This window comes from Pongo abelii, chromosome 23 (assembly GCF_028885655.2).
Source record: "Pongo abelii isolate AG06213 chromosome 23, NHGRI_mPonAbe1-v2.0_pri, whole genome shotgun sequence".
NCBI classification, from domain to species: Eukaryota; Metazoa; Chordata; class Mammalia; order Primates; family Hominidae; genus Pongo; species Pongo abelii.
Window position 1 is genome coordinate 53,540,845 of NC_085929.1, and position 19,473 is coordinate 53,560,317.

The 19,473-nt window shown below is 48.8% G+C and overlaps 1 protein-coding gene across 1 annotated transcript in view; it reads left to right on the forward strand.

Annotated features, from left to right (window-relative positions):
- Positions 1–19,473, forward strand: part of TBC1D22A (TBC1 domain family member 22A) — a gene marked incomplete at its 5' end in the record, with an annotated part of 424,244 nt that overhangs the window by 241,022 nt on the left and 163,749 nt on the right. The window contains 1 exon segment of the mRNA NM_001133321.1: positions 72–147. Coding sequence (NP_001126793.1) covers positions 72–147 — 76 coding nt within the window.

The window sequence follows — 19,473 nt, forward strand, 5'->3', positions numbered from 1 at the left end:
TGCCTTTTTCCCTTTTGGAAAGTGTGTTTTATTTTATATGCATGTGATTCACATAATTATTTTTTCCTTAGGACAACTACACCTTTGCCCAACCTGGGATTCAAATGAAAGTGAAAATGTTAGAAGAACTCGTGAGCCGGATTGATGGTAAGCCAGCTTCCCGCGCAGCCCCTCTCTGTGGGCGGGGGGAGGTGGCCCTCAGCCCTCGATGGGACAGGGTGCTGTCCTCATCCGCCGGTAGCATCCTGGCCTGCTCAGCATCCCTCATGGGCATCCTTCTGAGACAGCTGCTGGTGCGTGAGCTGCTCTTATTTCTTCTTATTAAGGTGATATCATCAGAATTCAGTACATTCACTTTGCAGGAGAGTAGTGAGTGTGCACCCAAAGCAGGCAGTGCTCACTCTTTATTAAGCCTGGTGATTGTCATAATCTAGGTGACGGATGGTTGTTTATGGTGGTCCTTCGGTACTCTGTTCCCTGCCTCTGTGCATCATTTTTCTATCAAGGATGCTAGAATAATTTCTCCATGGAATCTAACTAATTACTGAGTCTGGAAATAACATCTTTAATATTATAGAAAAATTATAGTGTGTGCTCAGGCAATTTTAGATTATGCTTTCATGTTTAAGTGGGGGCTTTGAAATACTTTTTACCTTCATCTTTAAAATAATTCCCCCTGCAATGTGCTGACTGTCATATTACAATAGCAGAGTTTAATTAAATGGAAGTTGAGAGAAAATGCTTGCCCGTTCCAGGCATATTCTCCTGATAGTTTGTTAAATTAATGAACAGAGCATTAACCAAGTGATGCCAAGCAGAACTGGGCATGTATTTGTGATACCAGCTGGTCAGTGATGAGGTATGGAAAAGAGACGTGCTCTTTCACAAAGAGTCCCATGCCCACTTGGCAAATTATTTCACAGAATGTGGAGACAAATTGCACTTTGTTGGAAACTTAGCCCTGGCCACGTGCCTTGCAGGGCCCTGCCCGCTGAGCGTTGCAGGTCACTGTGCCTTTTCCCCTCCCTGCGCCTTCAGCACGGAAGGCCGTAACAGCAGTCTTCACAGGTAAGGTGCTCGGTTTGGGAAACTGCTGAGTGATATTCTAAAATGGACTCCTACAAATTACAAACTCCATTTCGTTCTTTGATTGAATCTGATTTTTAACTCTGTGTCTAATGGTTATTACCTGATTTCCATATTATGAAGTTGTCTGCAGTTCTTCTGATAATACTTTCAGTATTACGTTTAGCTGCTTTTCAACCTATCATCTGTTAAAAATACTGTTTTTGCCTCCGTCAGTGCGTTCATGTGCGCTCATCGCATGCTCCACCTTGAGGTCTTGTTTGGGTACGGCTGGATTCTTTTCCCTGCCAGCACTTTCACAAGCATTCCCCAGCCTCACTGAGTTCTTTGAAATATGATTTGCAGTAGATGTGAATTACACGTTCTGAGCAGGTTCCTCCTTTTCCGCTTGTGTCCTTTGGAAGGCGTATTTCATGTTTTCGTGGAGATTAGAAAGTTGTGGTTAGTGCTCGTTTGTTCCAGTGCTGCAGTTTGGGAAATACTTGAATTGATTTTCTCTGGTGCTGTGGTTTAGAAAGAAGCACATTGTGAATTTGCTGGATGATTGTTTAAGAGAGCAGCAACAATAACCAAAGGAACCCCAATGAAATCTATACTTTTTAGTAAATCATATTTTTATTTTCAGCGCAGCCTCTGAGTAGGCCATTTTCATATGGCAATTTTTTGTTTAAAGAATCAGTGCTTCACAGCAGAGAAAGATGTGTGTTGCCATTAAGAGGTTAAACTAACTTGTTCCTGTTCTTCTGATGAAACCTTAAGGAATTTCTATCATGGCCTCATAATAAGAATACCCAGGCTGCTAAAGCAGTAAATAGACAGAATTTCTCACGTTTGAGCTCTCGGGCTGGTGAGCGCCATCATCCCTGAACAAGCTTGGGAGAAGCATCTGCAGGCCTTGGCCTCGTGAAGCTCCCCCTCACCTGTTTCATCACTTGCCTCCTAGAGAAAGGATTTGTGGGTTGGAACTTTTGCAGGGATTGTAAAGATTTTTTTAAGGGCAGAGGACATTCTAGGAAGAAAAAATTTCTTAAAAAAAACCAAGCTTCTCAGGCCGGGCGTGGTGGCTCACGCCTGTAATCCCAGCACTTTGGGAGGCCGAGGCAGGCGGATCACGAGGTCAGGAGATTGAGACCCTGCTGGTTAACATGGTGAAACCCTGTCTCTACTGAAAATACAAAAAATTAACGCCTGGAGTCCCAGCTACTGGGGAGGCTGAGTCAGGAGACTGGCATGAACCCAGGAGGCGGAGCTTGCAGTGAGCTGAGATCACACCACTGCACTCCAGCCTGGGCGACAGAGCAAGACTCTGTCTCAAAAACAAACAAACAAACAAAAAACCAAGCCTCTCCCTCTTTTCTGCATTTTAGGAGAAGGACAGCATTTACTTCAGAAAACTTTGATAATTCGGTGAAGGAAAACATCTTCATGGACTTGCTGATTAAGAATGGAGGTTTTGAGGACATTGCCCAGATGGGAATAGTTCAGAAAAGAGCTGAATTGCTCTGCAAAGTCAAGCGGAAGTTTCAGCAGTGGTGGCGCGAGGATAAGGGCTCATCAGGAGGGAGCAGAGAGCTGGAGGATGGGGAGGTCTTGGGGATGGAGGGAAGCCTGGTGAGGGGTGAGAGGGCAGATCGGAAGAGGGGCCGCATCACTCTTGTTTTCTTGTGGTAAGGAGTTGTGAAAGAATCTCTCAAAAGCACTTCTGAGTAGTTTCTTCCTATCTTGAGTAGTAGTGTGACCTTTCTCTGTCATCCCTAAGCCTTTAGTAAAAGTCTGCCGTGGAGACACGAAGGTGCTGAGAATGAAGAGGGAGGGCTGTGTCTGTAATGGAAGCCGTGTGGAAAGGAGGATGAGCGGCAGCCTTCGAGGGTGTGTGCTGGGCGGGGAGTAAAGCGACAGGCAAGCCCGCGGATGGGGAACTCCCTGGGAACCCCCGTGTATCCTTCGGGACAGACATTGTATGAGTTCCCACAGAATCAGAGGGTGACTGGAGCCACTGAATTTGGAGTGAAAGAAAAAGGTGAGAGTAGGAGGAACGTGCGTTTTCAGTCGTGGCAGGCTAGATAATTTCAACCCCATTTCCCACTGGATAAGACTTTTTTGTTTTTTTAAATTAAGCCAACAAAGCAAAAAGAAAAAAAAAGGAAAGAAAAATAAATGTCTTATGTCTTAAAAGCATTGAACTGCTATCTACAAAATAAGGACTTCCTGGGCCCGAGTGAAGCTGGGACCTGGCTAGGTATGCCCAGCTCTAAAGCCACCGGTGTTCTGGGTGTGTGTTTCCTGATGCAGAAGAAAAATCATCCCAAAGCTAGTTGTGGTTTGGGCACCTCATGTAGTGCTTGCATCCAACCTGTTTAGTCAGGACAGGGATCTGAGAAATGCCCATATAGTTTGTGAGACTCAGAATAGTGACACATGAGGGCAAAGTGGAAGTGATATACCCTCATAAAATCTAGGTTCCAACCTGAGAGGATCAGGGTTGTTTGAACCTCAATTATGATGATTCTGTGCTGGAGTTCCCCAGAATGCTAGTGAGAAGCAAAACAAAATCTTGTCTGGAGGAAGTTACAACTGAAATTGTATTTTTTTTCTTTTTTCTTTTTTTTTTTTTTAATAACTCCAAACACCTTTTTCAAATAAAATGACCCACACACATGAACCCAGGAGGTGGAGGTTGCAGTGAGCCGAGATCGCGCCATTGCACTCCCGCCCGGGCAACAAGAGTGAAACTCTATCTCAAAAAAGAAAAAAAAAAAATTTGGGTGATGTTTTTGTGACCAGAAATATGCCATTGAAACTTACCTCTTGTTTCAATCAATCAGCCTATGGTAAAATTGGTTTCATTATATGTCGTTTTGCTTCAGGTCACAGCTTCCGAGAACCTGTGGATGATTCTAAGTGGGTATTTGGTGGGTAGTGCTGCCGAGCTCCATAGGCACCAGCCTAGAAAGGACTTCAGAGATAAGAGCATAAATCTGGAGTTTTACCCCACATTTAATTCTTTTATATAATCTTTTGGAATATTTTAAGGGCTTGGCATTTTTCTTCAGGAAGAATAATTTTTCTGAAAAATTCTCGAAACAAGGCTCATGGCTAAGTGGAATTAAATAACTAAAAATTAAATATAAGTCTTAAAGTTTATTTTGTTTTATGTTAGAATAGGGCATGTGTCCAGCAACTCCACAAAAAATAGAATTAGAATGTCACCTAATCTGTATTATCCTGCCTTGTGTTACTTAAAATTTAATAAGCATTTGTAGGCTCAAAGAGGATATGCTGTTCATTCTAAAATTATCTAGCTAATGTGTTCTCAATATTTCTATTAATTGTCAATCTGTTCCCTACTTAACAAAGGATTTCGTATATAAAATCAACAGTTCGCACCAATTATTTAGTAATTTACTGCTGTAATAATAAATGTACATTTACTCTCCAACTGATAGAATTTCAACGTATAAAGCACACGATGAGATTTCCACTCCGTATTACATCGAGAACGCTTACACATACTTGGGATTCCACATTTTTGCAGTGAAGCCTAATGACATCCCCTGTACATTTTGTTACATCTGTTACGTCTGATGTTAACCTCTGAAATCACATGATCCCTGATTGCCCCCAAGATAGAATGGCCAGAGGAGTGGGCTTTCAGCCCTCGCCTTTCCAAAGGCTGGAGTCAGAGCCCCTCTGTGAATTCTGGGGCCAGCCCCACCTGGTACTCAGTGTCATGCATCTTTTGTGACATAGATGATGTCTGTATAAATGAGATATTTGCTACATTTTTTGATTTAAAAAACCCATAGAGAACTTTTTTTCAGTATTTAAAAAGAATATTTGAAACCTCAGCAGATGTGTCCATTTGATTATGTCCATTCTTGATTTTTTCAGATTTAAGATTAGATCATAAACAACTGCATTTCAGATCAGAGAACTGTCCCATTGGGGGTGACACTGGCACTAAAAGGGAGGCTCATGGATTGTTTCTGGTGCCACAGTGATGGTGCCAGGGCACCGTTGGATGAGGGTGGTGGGCAGAGCTGTTCCCTGGGGCCCCGGTTCTGGTGGGCTCCACCCGTGAGGGGACTTAAGGCTGGGAGGCCCTCATGGGTCAGGAGGAGCTGCTGGCAAAACCTGATAGTTGCTAAGCTGTTCTGAACTTAGCTTGGAAGGAGCAGCAGCCCAGAGGCCTTCCCAGCAACAGCATCGAAGCTGTCGCCAGGGCCGCCTAGGGGATGTAGGATGGACCACAGCCATGTGCCTTCTGAGTTTTCTCCTGCAAAGTGTGCCTTCTCCTCTCTTTAGTAAAAAATGGGAACAACTGCATCTCTCTACCTTCTAACCCCACGGAACCTCCAAGGGCTAGGGGCGCCAGACTGAGCAAATAAAAATAGAGAACGTCTAGTTAAACTTCAGTTTCATATAAACAGTGAACAATTTTTTAATATAAGTATGCCCTGAGCAGTGTTTGACACACACTGAAATCCAGAGTTCACTGATTTTTCCGTATTTATCTGGTAATCCTCCAGGGGTGAGTTCTGAGTAGGGTGAAGTGGAATTCAGACCCAGGCTTGAGCTCTAGGTTACCCTTTGCTCCCCGAGGTTACAGATGACAAGAATGTGGCCTTAAATGTAATGTGTTATTTGAAATTAAAGTATACACCCACATCCTACACACACACACCCTACATACACCCTACACACACAACCTACACACACCATACCCACACACACCCTACACACACCCTACACACACACCCTACACACACACACACCCTACACACACACCCTACACACACACACCCTACATACACCCTACACACACACCCTACACACACCTTACACACACACCCCCTACACACTACACACACACAGCCTACACACACACACCCTACACACACCTTACACACACACCGTACACACACACACCCTACACACAGCCTACACACACACACCCTACACACACCTTACACACCGTACACACACACCCCCTACACACACCTTACACACACACCCCCTACACACACCCTACACACACACACCCTACACACACCGCGCACACACCCTACACACACACGCCCTACACACACCTTACACACACACTGTACACACACACACCCTACACACACCCTACACACACCTTACACACACACCCTACACACACATCCTACACAACCCTACACACACACACCCTACACACACCCTACACACACACCCTACACACACATGCCTGTATACACACAACCACCAGATACATATACACACACCTACAGATGCACCCCTGTATACACACATACCCCTACACACATGCCTGAATACACACACACCCTCATATACACACACACCACTTCACAGATGCCTATACACACATCACCCTCATATACACACACACCCCTTCACAGATGCCTATACACACATCTGCTATATACACATACACACTCCTATACACACACCCCTGCACACATGCCTATATACATACTCCTCATACATACACACACCCCTACACACACCCCTACACACACCCCTATATACACGCATCTGCCATATACACATATACACACACCCCTGCACACAACCCTCATACACACCTACACACATGCCTATATACACACACCCCTCATACACACACCCCATATACACACATCTGCCATATACACATATACACACAGTCCTATACACACACCCCTGCACACAACCCTCATATATACACACCTACACACATGCGTATATACACACACACCCATCATACACACACCTGTGTATACACGCATCTGCCACATACACATATACATACACTCCTATATACACACACCCCTGCACACAACCCTCATACATACACACATGCCTGTATACACACCCAGCCCTACACACACCCCTATATACACACTCCTGCCATATACACATACACACCCTACACACCTGCCATGTACACATGCAGGCTCCTATACACACACCCCTGCACATGTGCCTATATACACACATACCCCCATACATACACACCTGTCATATACACATACACACCTCTATATACACACTCAGATGCCTGTATACACACACCTACTACACACATGCCTTTATACACACATACCCTTCATGCATACACACACCTGCCCTATACACATACACACACCTACATACACACGTCTGTATACACACTCAGATGCCTATATACACACACCTACTACACATATGCCTGTACACAACACCTGCCATGTATAGATACACCCACACTCCGGTACACACACACACACCTGTACAAGTGCCTATATACACACACCCCTATCTATACATACCTGCCATATACATATACACCTACATACGCATCCCTATGTACACACACACTTACATCTGTACACACCTGTCATATATGCATACACATACATGCCTTTATACACACATAGCCCTATACATATACACATGCCTATACACACCCACCGTATACACACACCTGCCACATACACATACATACATGCCTGTATACATACACACCTTTGTATTCACACACTCTTACACACGTGTCTATACACAAACACATGCCTGTATATACACATACCTATACACACCTGCCATATATCCACACCCCTCATATATACACACATGCCTATACACACAAACACTGCTATACACACACTCCCTACACACATGCCTATACACACAAACACTGCTGTACACACACCCCCACACACATGCCTATACACACAAACACTGCTATCCACACAACCCCTACACACATGCCTGTACACATATACACTCACTCCTGTATACAGATACCCCCTACACACATGCGTATACACACACACCCCTCATATATACACACACCTCCACACATGTCTGTACACACATACCCCTGTGCACACACCAATACACATATATACACATACCCCTATAACACACCCCCTTATACACACATGCCTATACACCCACTATATACACACGCATTCCTAAACACACTTAGACATACCTATACGCATGCCTGTAACACACACCTTCCCATATTCACACATACCCTCCTACACACATATGCGTATACACATACACGCAAACCTATACACACACACACCTCTGTATACTCACACACCCCCCTACAAACATGCCTGTGTACACACACACACCCACCCATATACACATACACATACACACCTACACACATACACCTACACACCTATATACACACACCTTCATATACATATACACTCCCGTATACACACACACCTACACACATATCCAATATACACACACACACAGCCTTATATACACACTCTCCATATACACACCCCCCCATACACATACACAGCTACACACAGATACCCATACAGACACCCCCATGTATACACACACCCTCTACACACATCTATACACAGACACACACCCATATGCACATACACACACCCTTATATATACACACCCCTACACATGTCTATACACACACACCTACACACAGTCCCGTATACACACATGCCTGTACATGCACACACCCCTATACACATGCCTTTACACACACACCTACACACAGTCCCGTATACACACATGCCTATACATGCACACACCCCCCATACACATGCCTATACACACACACACATTTAGACACACCCACTTTAGATACGGTTTATCTCATTGGCATGGTCACTGCGTTTGAGGCCATTTATGTTTCCATATTCCTGGGGAATGTGTTGATGCTGGTCACACATTTCCGTTGCTTGATGTGTCAGAGGAGGGCCACCCTGTCTCCTCCAGGAGAGATTCTTGTTGGTAGCCAAGGACTTCTATTGAGCTATAAACAAACTTTTCTCATTTGACTTTTCACAGTGCAGGCATCGCGGTGAGGCTGCTCACCCAGTGACTGCTTTGAAGTGAAGCTTACCGTTCATTAGTTTTCGTCAATTTGTGGCCCATTTTTGCTTTCTTATTATTCTCTGAAAGGCTGGCTTAGGACTTCTTGACTGCTGTGGTGAATGTATTCACAATCGGGTGGAGGTGGACCGCCCTGTAGTTGGCTGGATCTTGGCGGTGACCCCAGGTGGTGAGACCTTAGGCTGTGAGCCTGCGTCCACAGCACATCTTCTGTGGCTGTCTCAGGCCTGATGGTGGCCACCCAGGATGGCGGCCCCGTTGATCTGACCTTGTAGGAGATTCTGACTTCTGCCTTTGAGCTCCTTAATCAGCTTTGCGTTTTCTTCCCCTCTAGTTCCTTTTCCCCCTGCTCTAGTGGCGGTTGCACCCCAGACCCTCCGATCTTCATTCTCCAGCCCTAGGCCATGTGACACCACAGCCAGGACTCTCAGGCCTCTGCCCTGGCGCTTCCTTTGTTCCTGACTGTTCCTTTGTCTAAAACCCTTTCTTGCCCTCCTGCCACCTTCCCTGACAGGCTGCTTTTCATTTGTGCCCAACCACACCAGTTTTTGGTGGTGCTTAGAGGTAGGAGGAAGTATTGCTGGGTTGAGCCAAGGGTGAGTAGCATGAAGCAAGTGTCACACAGGAGCTTGGGCTTTAGAGAGCTTGGAGCTGGGGACAATAACACATAAGCAGGAAACAGCCAGATGCCAGCCCAAGAAGGACTCTGCCATGTGCTTGATGGTGCGGTATACCTGCTGGGAGGGGTCTGCAGGCAGCCCCTTCTTCAGGCCAAAGACAAAAAGGTGCTATCAGAATCCCAGAAAAATGTCACTGTCACATTGACCTCGACCCAGGGGTCCCAAAGCTCCTGGGTCCCTGAAGAGTTTTCTTCTGTGATGTTCCTCCTGGCTTGGGGCCATCATGAGTACTTCTGAATTGGGTTGGTAGTGTGCCACAGCTGGCTCGCTGTGCCTAGGGCACTGGGCAGGCACAGAACATGTGTCCCGCACCTCTGCAGAGCGTTTCCAGCAGGGTGGCCTGGGGACCGCACAGATGAAAAGGCAGCTGCTTCCGACAGTGACTGGTAAGTGTCACAGAGCTACACGTGCATTGTAAGAGCACATGGGAGAGGCAGAGAAGCCCTTGGGAAGGCTTTCCTGCCCCAGAGATAAAATGGCTTGTGTCTGCTTGGACTGATAATAACATACCACAGGCTGGTGGCTTAAAGCACAGTTTAGTTTCTCATGCTTTTGGATGCCCCAAGTCCAAGATGATGGTTCTAGCTGCTTTGGTTTCTGGTGAGGGCTGTCCCCTAGGGTTGGGTTGCAAAAGGCTGCCTTCTTGCTCACATGTAGACATAGCCCTTCCTGGGTGGGTGTCTGTGGGGGTGGCGGTTGGGGGGAGGGGTGGCAATGGGAGAGAGAGCAAGCAGGAGCTCTCTGCCATCTGTTATAGGGACACTAATCCTGTGGGATCAGGGTCCCACCCTCACAATCGCATTTAATCTTAATCACTTCCTTAGAAGCCCCATCTCCAGATACAGCCACACTGTGTGTTAGGGCTTCAACATAGGAATTTTGGGGAAACACTAACATTCAGCTTGGAAGTGTGGGGTTTAGACCAAGATACAGCTCATGGAAGAAATGATCATCATTATCATCCATTAGCAGGAAGCATGACTCATGTCTTGGGCAGGTGGAGCAGAAGAATCAAGTTTCAAATATTTCACATTTTCCAAATCAAAATAATGCCATGAGGGAAGGAAGAGGGGACTCCTCATTCTTCTGTTTGAAATCGAGTCTTTGAAGCTTTATAATCAAGGTCACCAAAAAACACCAGCAAATTTGGATTTTGTCCATTGAAATGACCGTTAAGGACTTAGTCCAGAATGCTGGTTCATGATAGATGGCTGTTGATGAAATGAGATCCTTCCAGTGTTTGTTATGTTTGTTCTGTGTGGAGCTCTCAGTGTGCTGTGGGTTGAGGATGTGAGCATCTTGGGGTCAGGTGCCCTTTTCTCAGCCCTCTCCATTCATTTTCTAGCCTGGAGGGAGCAGATGCAGATAGCTGTGGGTGTGGCCTTGATAACTGGCACTTGCCAACTCTCCCCAGGTATAGAGTTCTCTCATACGGTTGGCCTGGAGACCCTGCCTGGGACCTGAACCAGGACAGGGCCTTCTCACACCTCCCTTGGATCCACATTTCAGGACCAGTCTTTGTTGGGGCTGATTTGTAAGGCAGCCTCTGTGTCCAGTGTATCTGCCCACCTGCTGTGTGGAGCATCCCAACCCTGACCTGGTTGGTATCTACAGGAGGGATAGGACAACGGTGGGCTGCATCAGGGGGCAAGGCTGCATCTGGAAGGCAGCCTGTCCCTGCCCAGGGTGCTTCCTGATGACCTCAGGGCTGCCAGTGCTGGCCCCTTGGAGTGAGGCCTGGGTGCAGGTGTTGAGAGAGGCAGGAGAGCCTTCTGTCCCTTCTTCCATGTAGAGCAAACAAGCTGGTGCCTGTAAACTGGTAGAAACCTCAGGAAAAGGCTGACCTCCCACCGGGAAGTTAGAAGGAAATTAGTTCCCTACATTTTGGTGGCTGAGTGACAGCGAAAATGCCAGGCCAGGAGCAACAATGGGAGATTTTGGTTTGGGGACTAGTTTGTGGGTTAGAGGAGGAAAGGACTTATTAGAAATAATTCTCGAACATTTCTGGCTTATTCTAATCTACTCTTCAGCTCTGTGGGGTAACAGCTTGGACTTTGGAAGCTGGCAGACTTGGGTTGACTTTCTGGCTGTGTTGTGTACTGGAGGATTGGCTTTGTGAGGAATGTCCCCACTCTAGCCCTTGTTTCCCCATGCATGATGGGTCGTGGGAGTAAAGTACTTACAGGAGAGCCTGGCACACTTAAGTCTCATGCAGTGTTAGTACCCATTATTGTCATTATCATCACCATCAGCATCATCATCACCATCATCATGATTGTCATCACCAGCATCATAAACACCATCATCACCACTGTCATGTCATCATCACCATCATTATGTCATCACCACCATCATCATCACCATCACCATCATCATTTCATCACCATCACTATCATTTCCATCATCATCATCATCATCACTATCACCATCATTTCATCATCATCATCACTACCACCATCATCATTTCATCACCATCATCACCATCAACAAACTGTACAGCAGGATGGGTCCATGGTGGGGCTGAGTGTTGGAAGTTTAGTCTGAAGGGCTCTGCTTCTCCCACGTTGGACCTTGTTGAGCTGCCAAGGGCTCTGTCCATGCCTGCACCTGAGGCAGCCTCTTCTGTCCAGCCCCCAGTGAGGTTGGTTGGAGTGGAAGACACTGGCTGAGTCTAAGTCAGGGGCACCGAGGTGACAGTGGCTGTTGTTATTAGTCATATCTTACACTTTCACCTATAAGGAAGAAAATGCCAACAAAACGCAGTACTGGAGAATGGTTCCACCTGTGTGGGAAACGGCTTTATGTACCTGAACATTTTCCCTTTCCTGTGTTTCTAATTCAGGTTAAATGTGATTTTAATGAAATTTCTCTGAAAGTTGTCTTGACTACCTTGTAAGGTTAAAATTGACTTATTCTTTTAAGATAGAATTCAGTTACAGCTAGGAAACTAGATTCAGCTTTATTACCGCCCTGGTGGAAATAGTTTTATTACCCCTACAAAGTAAGCAGCCGAGAAGCAGAGGATAAATCAGCAGTGCAGCCAGGCCGGGGAACGGGCAGCATGGCTCCCTCTCCCCGGCTCTCATCCTCATTAGGCTCCAGAAGGGCAGATCTGAGCGTTTGAAATGATAGTGATATTTCATTTGAGACGTAAGGACATGACAATTGGCAAGGCACGTGCAAAATTGCTGTTATGTGCGATCTAAGGGGTGTGTGGACTTTCTGGGAGGCGCGCTGTGTGTGCTGGCAAGGGCTGCATTCCTGTGCTCCTGGTCTCCTGGTTCAGGCAGAGTCTTGGTCCCCACGGGCCTTCTGCGTAGCAGGCCTTCACAGTTGAACATGAGTGTTTATCCTGTGGCCCAGGTGACTCTGCTTATCCTCGTCTGTTGGAATCATTTTGCTGGACCTGTCTGCAGCCTGGGTTCCGGGCTACCCCAGGCAGGAATTTGCTCTCTTGTTGGATGGATGTCCTGAGTTTCTTAAGTCAGGCTGATTTAATGTGCTTTCCACTGAAACTCTAAATGGATATTTTGTTGCATTTTTTGGAAGAGGGATGCATTATATAGAACAACAACAACAACAAAAATCAAAGAAATAGAAGTTTCATGTAATCCCAAAAATAATATATTAGGAATATACACTTGGGTTCTAGTTCAGCCTCAGTCCCTGACTCTGGCCTTGGGCTGCTGCTGGGAATGATGATAATAGCAGCTAGCATTGATTAAGTGCCTGCAGTGTACTGGGCACTGTTCTCAGCTCTTTATCTGTATCATTGTGCTGACTTTTCATAACGGCCCCAAAAGTGCATCAATGGGCCCCATCCCCATGCTCAGAGTCCTGCCCATCTCTGATCTCAGCTTCCCCGCAGGCTGGATGATCTCCAGGTTGCTTCCAGCACTGCCCATCCTGGGTTGGTGCACAGGAGAGAGCCCTCCCAGTTCCTCCCTACCCACTTGGGCAGCCTTGGGGTGTCCTGTGGGCTCAGGGGACTTGCCTGTCTCTGCTCCAGGGTTTCCTTGGGAGCCGCAGCCTGCAGCTGTGCCTGTGGTCGGGCCCTTTACCTCCACTCCCCACGATTCCTCCTGGGACTCCTGACCAGCATCTTGTGCCTTATGGTGCCCGCCCACCTCATGACCCTGAGAACTGGGAGATTACAAGGTCGATTGTGCCCTTTTGAAATGAGGAGTGGGCGTTGCTGCTTTTTTGGCTTCGAGCACATTCCTACATTTTCATCCCGATGTTCCCCGTAACCAATGCCCAGTTTCTAGAGTGGCCTCAGCAAATGTTGGGGAACTAAAGGATAAAGTGTTTAATGGAGCAGCCTGCATGTTAGGGCTCCAGCAGCCTGTGTGGCTTCACATTGCTTCAATATAGCTCATGGGTGACGCTCCCCTGCTTAAAGAGGATGTTTGGAGTGGGGATTTAAAGCAGTTTCTCTGTTGTTACTTTCGTCTCCAGATGTTTATGATTTTCTTTGGGTTTTCTCCATAGCTTTTGTTTTCCCTGAGGATCTCAAATCTTCATCCTACTTCCCTTTAATTCATAGAATAGAAAATCTGCATGTGTGGAAAAGCTCTGTAATTTTACCAGTGCAGCCTATGCTGCTGCTACATCCCCTGTGAAAGTGACAGAATACAATGTTACGTATCTAGTATAAATGATGAGGATGCTTGCTGACTCCCTTGCTTACATCTGAGAATTGTCTTGCCTCAAAGTAAATCCTCTCCCACCCTGCTCCGCCTTGGTGGCCTTGTCCCCACCCCGCCCCCAGCTGATTCTGCACACCCTTCCCTGCACACTCAACTGTGGGCCCCTTGGGTTCACTGGCCTCTCCCAGCAATCGACCATCGTGCTGGGAGGAGAGGCTGTGTTTCCTCTTTGGAAGAGCTGTGATCTGGAGCGACAATCTTCACATCTATTTTCCACCACCCCAAAGTTGTTAAGATGGTCAAAGGAGGTGATGCCTGCCAGGGTGCTTTGAAATGTTTGGTTCCACTGTGAAAAGCTGGCAAAAGCCTGAACGGAAGATTCCGTGAGTCAGAGGGTCCTGGGGCTCACATCCCCCCACCCCTCCTGCCCCTGAGCCATTAAAACCCAGACTAGCCCAGCACTGGCGCATTCGTCTTTGTCCCCGTCCTGAACCTGCCAGGCTTTCCCTGAGGTCCCCAGGCCCCAGGTGATTATTGTCAGGCCCCTCACTGTCATCCTGGGCCCTCGGAATCACGCCTCTGTGCCCAGAGTGGTGCCTTGGAAGAGGGGTATGGCCTTGTCACTGGGGTCCTCCATGGCCCTCACCTGTTTCTCTACTCTGTTTCTTTCTAATCCCTGCTGCCTCCCCGGCTCTTCCTGCATTCCTTCCAATTTCAGCTCATTTTAAGGTATTCCTCTTGAACAAGTAGAGAGAGATTCATTTTCTTAAAACCGAGGGACAGGTTTCATCCCACTTTTGGACTGTGGCCTTCAGGTAGGACCGCACTTCAGCCCCCTGCAGGACAAAAGGAGTAGCTTATTCTTTCAGAGCTCGTGCTGATGTGTAGTTGGCTCATGACCGCGGAGGACATTCTGCCCTACGTTAGAAGACGGAACATTAACAGTTGTTCTGAGAGCTCATCCTTCCAGGCCTGTACTTAGCACAGAATCATAAAAAACTTGCTGTTCAGAGCAGAGGGTCCTCTGAGATCCTCTGGCCACCCCCGCCCAGTCTGTCGTACGGCTTTTGGAAAGCCATCGTGCTCCAGTTACAGCCGAGCTTCGGTGGACCAGGAGAGGGCTCCCTGCATCTGGCCCTCTAGCCTCCCGCCCCTTGCGGGAGTGGAGCTGGACATAGCGCTTGCTGCGGAGCTGCTGGGCACTGCCTCTTCCGCTGCGTCTGTCCCAGTTGCTTCCTTCCCAGGACCGTTGAGGTGCTGGGAGTGGGAACAGCAAAATTGCGGTTAGCATTTTGCTTTTTAGCTGCTCAAGTGTGGAGTGTGTTTACCACCAGGAAGTGGTGGTGACCATCCTGTGTAATGAAATGCAAACACGTGAGGCCTCCCTGGCTCATGATCAAGCCACTTTTCTCCTTATGATGATATCTTTGTGACTCTCCACACCGAGATTGATGTTTGGGTTTTATTGCTAAACTGAGACTAGTTAATTAAATTGTAAGTAGAGACATACAAATAAAGTGGTTCTCCTTGACCTTAGCAAGAAAGAGCTGTCGTGGTTTCGAATGTAGGCCGTCAGACTGGTTTTGAAGTGATTCCCAAAGTTGTTGCTGATCATGGTTACAAGTAGCTAGAGAGACTGTGTCTTTTCTCTTCTTCGTTTTAAGGAATCAGTGTCCCTCTTAAAATCAGGCTAGGAGGCTGCATTGCAGGTGGAAACGCATTGCCTTTCCGGGCCAGGGCTTGCTGGGGATGAGGACAGTTTATTTTGATGGGGTCATTTTCCTTTCCACACCATAAGCCATTGGTCCTGAAATAAAAGGCATTGGTCCCAGCATTGGAGGGCACATCCCGTCTCTCTACTCCTCTCTACCCCCTCGTCTCTCTAGACCCTGGACTGTGAGTTCCTTCTGGGTCAACCCTTCAGGGTAAGGGACATTCCCATTCTTCTCAGACCCGCAGTCACCTAGGCCTCCCTCTGCAGTCAGAGGTCCGTGTTGCTGCACACGGCGAGTCCTCCCGCTCTGCTGTGCCTGGATCTCCCCATCCAGAGACCCTCGGTTTGACCCTCTGCCAAGCGGAAGCTCTGGTGATCTGGGGGTGGGCGCTGGACCCAGGCAGTGGGGCGTGGGGATGTGCAGGGATGGCTGTGGGGTCTAGCTGCTGATTACAGACCACACTCCTGTGTCCCCACCATGCCCCTCTTTGGGGATGCACAGTGCTGCCAGTCTCTGATGGGGGCTCATCAGGTGCATCCGGGCTGCCCCTGGCTTTCTGCAGCGCTGGCCCGGGCTTTTGCTTTCTCAGACCCCTGTGAGGACCACTCGTCCATCTGCTTCCCAGGTCCTCCCATCTGGCTTTCTCCCTTCCTTGTGTGCATTGAGTGTTGACTCTTCTGTGGTTTTTGTGAGGTGCTGGGACGGGGAGAGGTGAATACAGGTGCCCAGGGCCCTCTGATGACTCCCATAGCCCCAGGCCTCAGTCTGCGCTGCTCCAGACTAGACCCAGGGCCCCATCAGTCCCCGCTGGACATGCCGTGAGTGCCCTTTTGTAGTGAGGTGGCTCCCGCTCGCAGCCATGTCAGGGCCCTGGGGTGGGGTCAGCTCCCTCCAGTGCTCAGCGTTCACTGCTCGTTGAGCCTACTGTCCCTGTGCCCCACCAAGCAGCCCCATCCTTCACCTCACTTACTTCTCACGGCAGCTTGTTAGGTCCGAGCTAACAGTATCTCCGCCTGACCAACAGAGATGCTGAGGCTGAGAGGGGACTCTTGTCTGAGTCACGCAGGTGAAACTTGGAGTCAGGATTGGAGCTTGGGTCTGTCGTCTCTGGACCTGTTGCCTGCTGCCCTTCAGCCAGGGCTCCAGCGCGGCCTGTGTGTGGGGTGGGTGTGGTGGGGGGGACTGCTCCAGTCTCTAGCTGTTGCCACTTGGGGGCCTCCCCCAGCCATATTCTGCTAGGGAGCCTCTTGATGTCCTTGGGACATGCCCAGCTACAAACAGAGCCTCCCTCTCCCTTCTGAGCTGCCTGGGTGACTGAGGGCCCCAAGGGGCTTATGTTCACTGGCCCTGTCCTCCCTGGCACCTGTGCACACACCTGCACAGAGCAGAAGGAATTTGGACCCATAGGTTCACCTCTTGTAACTCGTGTACATGGCCCAGGTGTTCCTGATGCCCCATCCGTGGGACAAACTGGATGCAGCAGGGTGTTTTGGGGGCACAGAGCCACTGCCGGAGTCACACATCGCACACACCCAGCAAGTGATAGTGTGTGACTGGACGTGGTGCTGAAGGTGGCCTGTGTCAGCCATGGGCTTGGTGATTTTGAGAGCCAGGCTGCGGTTCCTGGCGCAGGTGCCTGGGGGCGCCTAGAGGAGTGCGAGACTCCTGAGGGTCCCTCTGCCTAAGCTGCCTGGGGAGGGCGGCTTGCTTTATTTAATTCGCACGCTCAAAGCATTTCAGGAACAATGAATGCATTCAGCCCTCTGTTTAAATGACTGAATTACAGAGGTGCGAGGAGGCCACGCCCACCCCGTTTTACACTTGGCGCCTACATTCTAATTTTGAGGAAACCTGCAATTCAGCTGGAATCTGTAATTTTCTACTTGATCTTACTCTAGCTGTTCTCCCATCATACCTCTGTGAGCACAGAGAGCTCCAGAAGGAATTGTTTCTTGTCTTGCGACCACACACATACAATTGTTCTGGTTGAACGAACACATTTTACCATGTGGTGTCCCTGTGGGCTGCTCCCTGACAGCAGCAGCCGGGAAGCCAGGGCCCAGCATCCAAGAGGCAGACGTGCAGTGATGAGAGATCCAACATCCCTGGCCACCAGCCACCCCGTGGTGGTCTCAGCCAGGAGGAGAAGGGAGCCTCCCTCCTCGAAGCAGCCTGGCATCTGGAGCATTTCGGGGTCTTGGCCTTACACTGCCCTATGTAGCCTGGAGCCAGGCCAGCCGAGGAGCCTGGGCTTCTCCTCACGTCCATCTGTCGCTTCCTCTTTAATCCCTGGTGAATGCAGCCTCTGCTTATCTGCCACTCAGGCCCCTGCAGCTCCCTGCCTGGTCTCCTTGGCGTCCACTGGCCCTCCACATTCCACATTCCACATGTCTCCCGTGGGATGGCAGAGCCACTAAGGGTGGAAAGTAGGGGTTCCTGAAGAGTCACCAGCATGCACTTCCCTGGTTCTGTCCCGGCATGCTTCCTGTGAGTCCAGCCCTCCAGTCATGCCAGGGTGCCCGGTTGTTAAGATTGTAGAAGCTTTTACACTGGGCACTGGTGCCCTGAACTCCTGAGTGCACCCCCTTTGTTTCAGCCTTGGGAACTTTGGTGGGCCTTTAGGGAAGCCCCTGTCACACTTGGTGACCTGCCAGGCAGCCTGGCAGGGTAACCCAGACCCTGCTGTGGGTGCCAGCATCCTGGCGGGCACGTGCTTGGTCTTCATCCCCCACCTCCCCGCTACATGAGTGGCTACCTACGGCTGGCTGGCCCTCCCCCAAGGAACCCTCATGTGGCCCAGGGAAGCAGCCTTCGTGATACTCACTGTTAAGTGTTTTGAGTACAGTCCTTGCCCCAGTCAGCTTGCTCAGGTGTCCCTGGAGAACGAGCCCCCTCCACTGGCTCATCCTGAGGGCTGGGCCCGGCGGGCCTCCCACTGCTCTCAGGCTCGACGCACCTGTCCCAGTGTCCGCTGATGGTTTTGTCGGACGCACTGAGGCCCGCGATGGTTGCGGATGGCGGCTTTTTCTAACTCTAGTTTTCCTCCGTTTGTTAGTTGGTTTTCTGGCCGTGAGGAAAAGCTTTTCTTCTCCTGTTTATTGGGACTTGGGGATTCTCACTTTATTACCAGTTACAAGTCTTTCCTGTCATTAATGGTGTTGATGCTCTACATTTCCCAAGCTTGGTGTGGGAGACCTTTTAAGGATTTTTTCCATGGGAAGAAGGCAGTAATAGAGTTGCTCTAGAGTGGAAAATTGCATTTTGTATGAAAGTCGCATGGGCGCATGGGAGGGCCAAGGAGACGGTCCATGCAGGGAGACGGGAGAAGACGGGGCCACACATGGCCAGGGAGTGAGCCCAAGGCTGCGGTCTCTGGGCCCAGGTGAGGGGTCGCCTTCTTCTCTGAGATGGGGTTGGGAGATGTGGGAGCTGCCCTCCCTGAGTGTTGGGGGAACCTGGAGCTGGGCGTTGGGCAGGCGCCATGATGGGGTT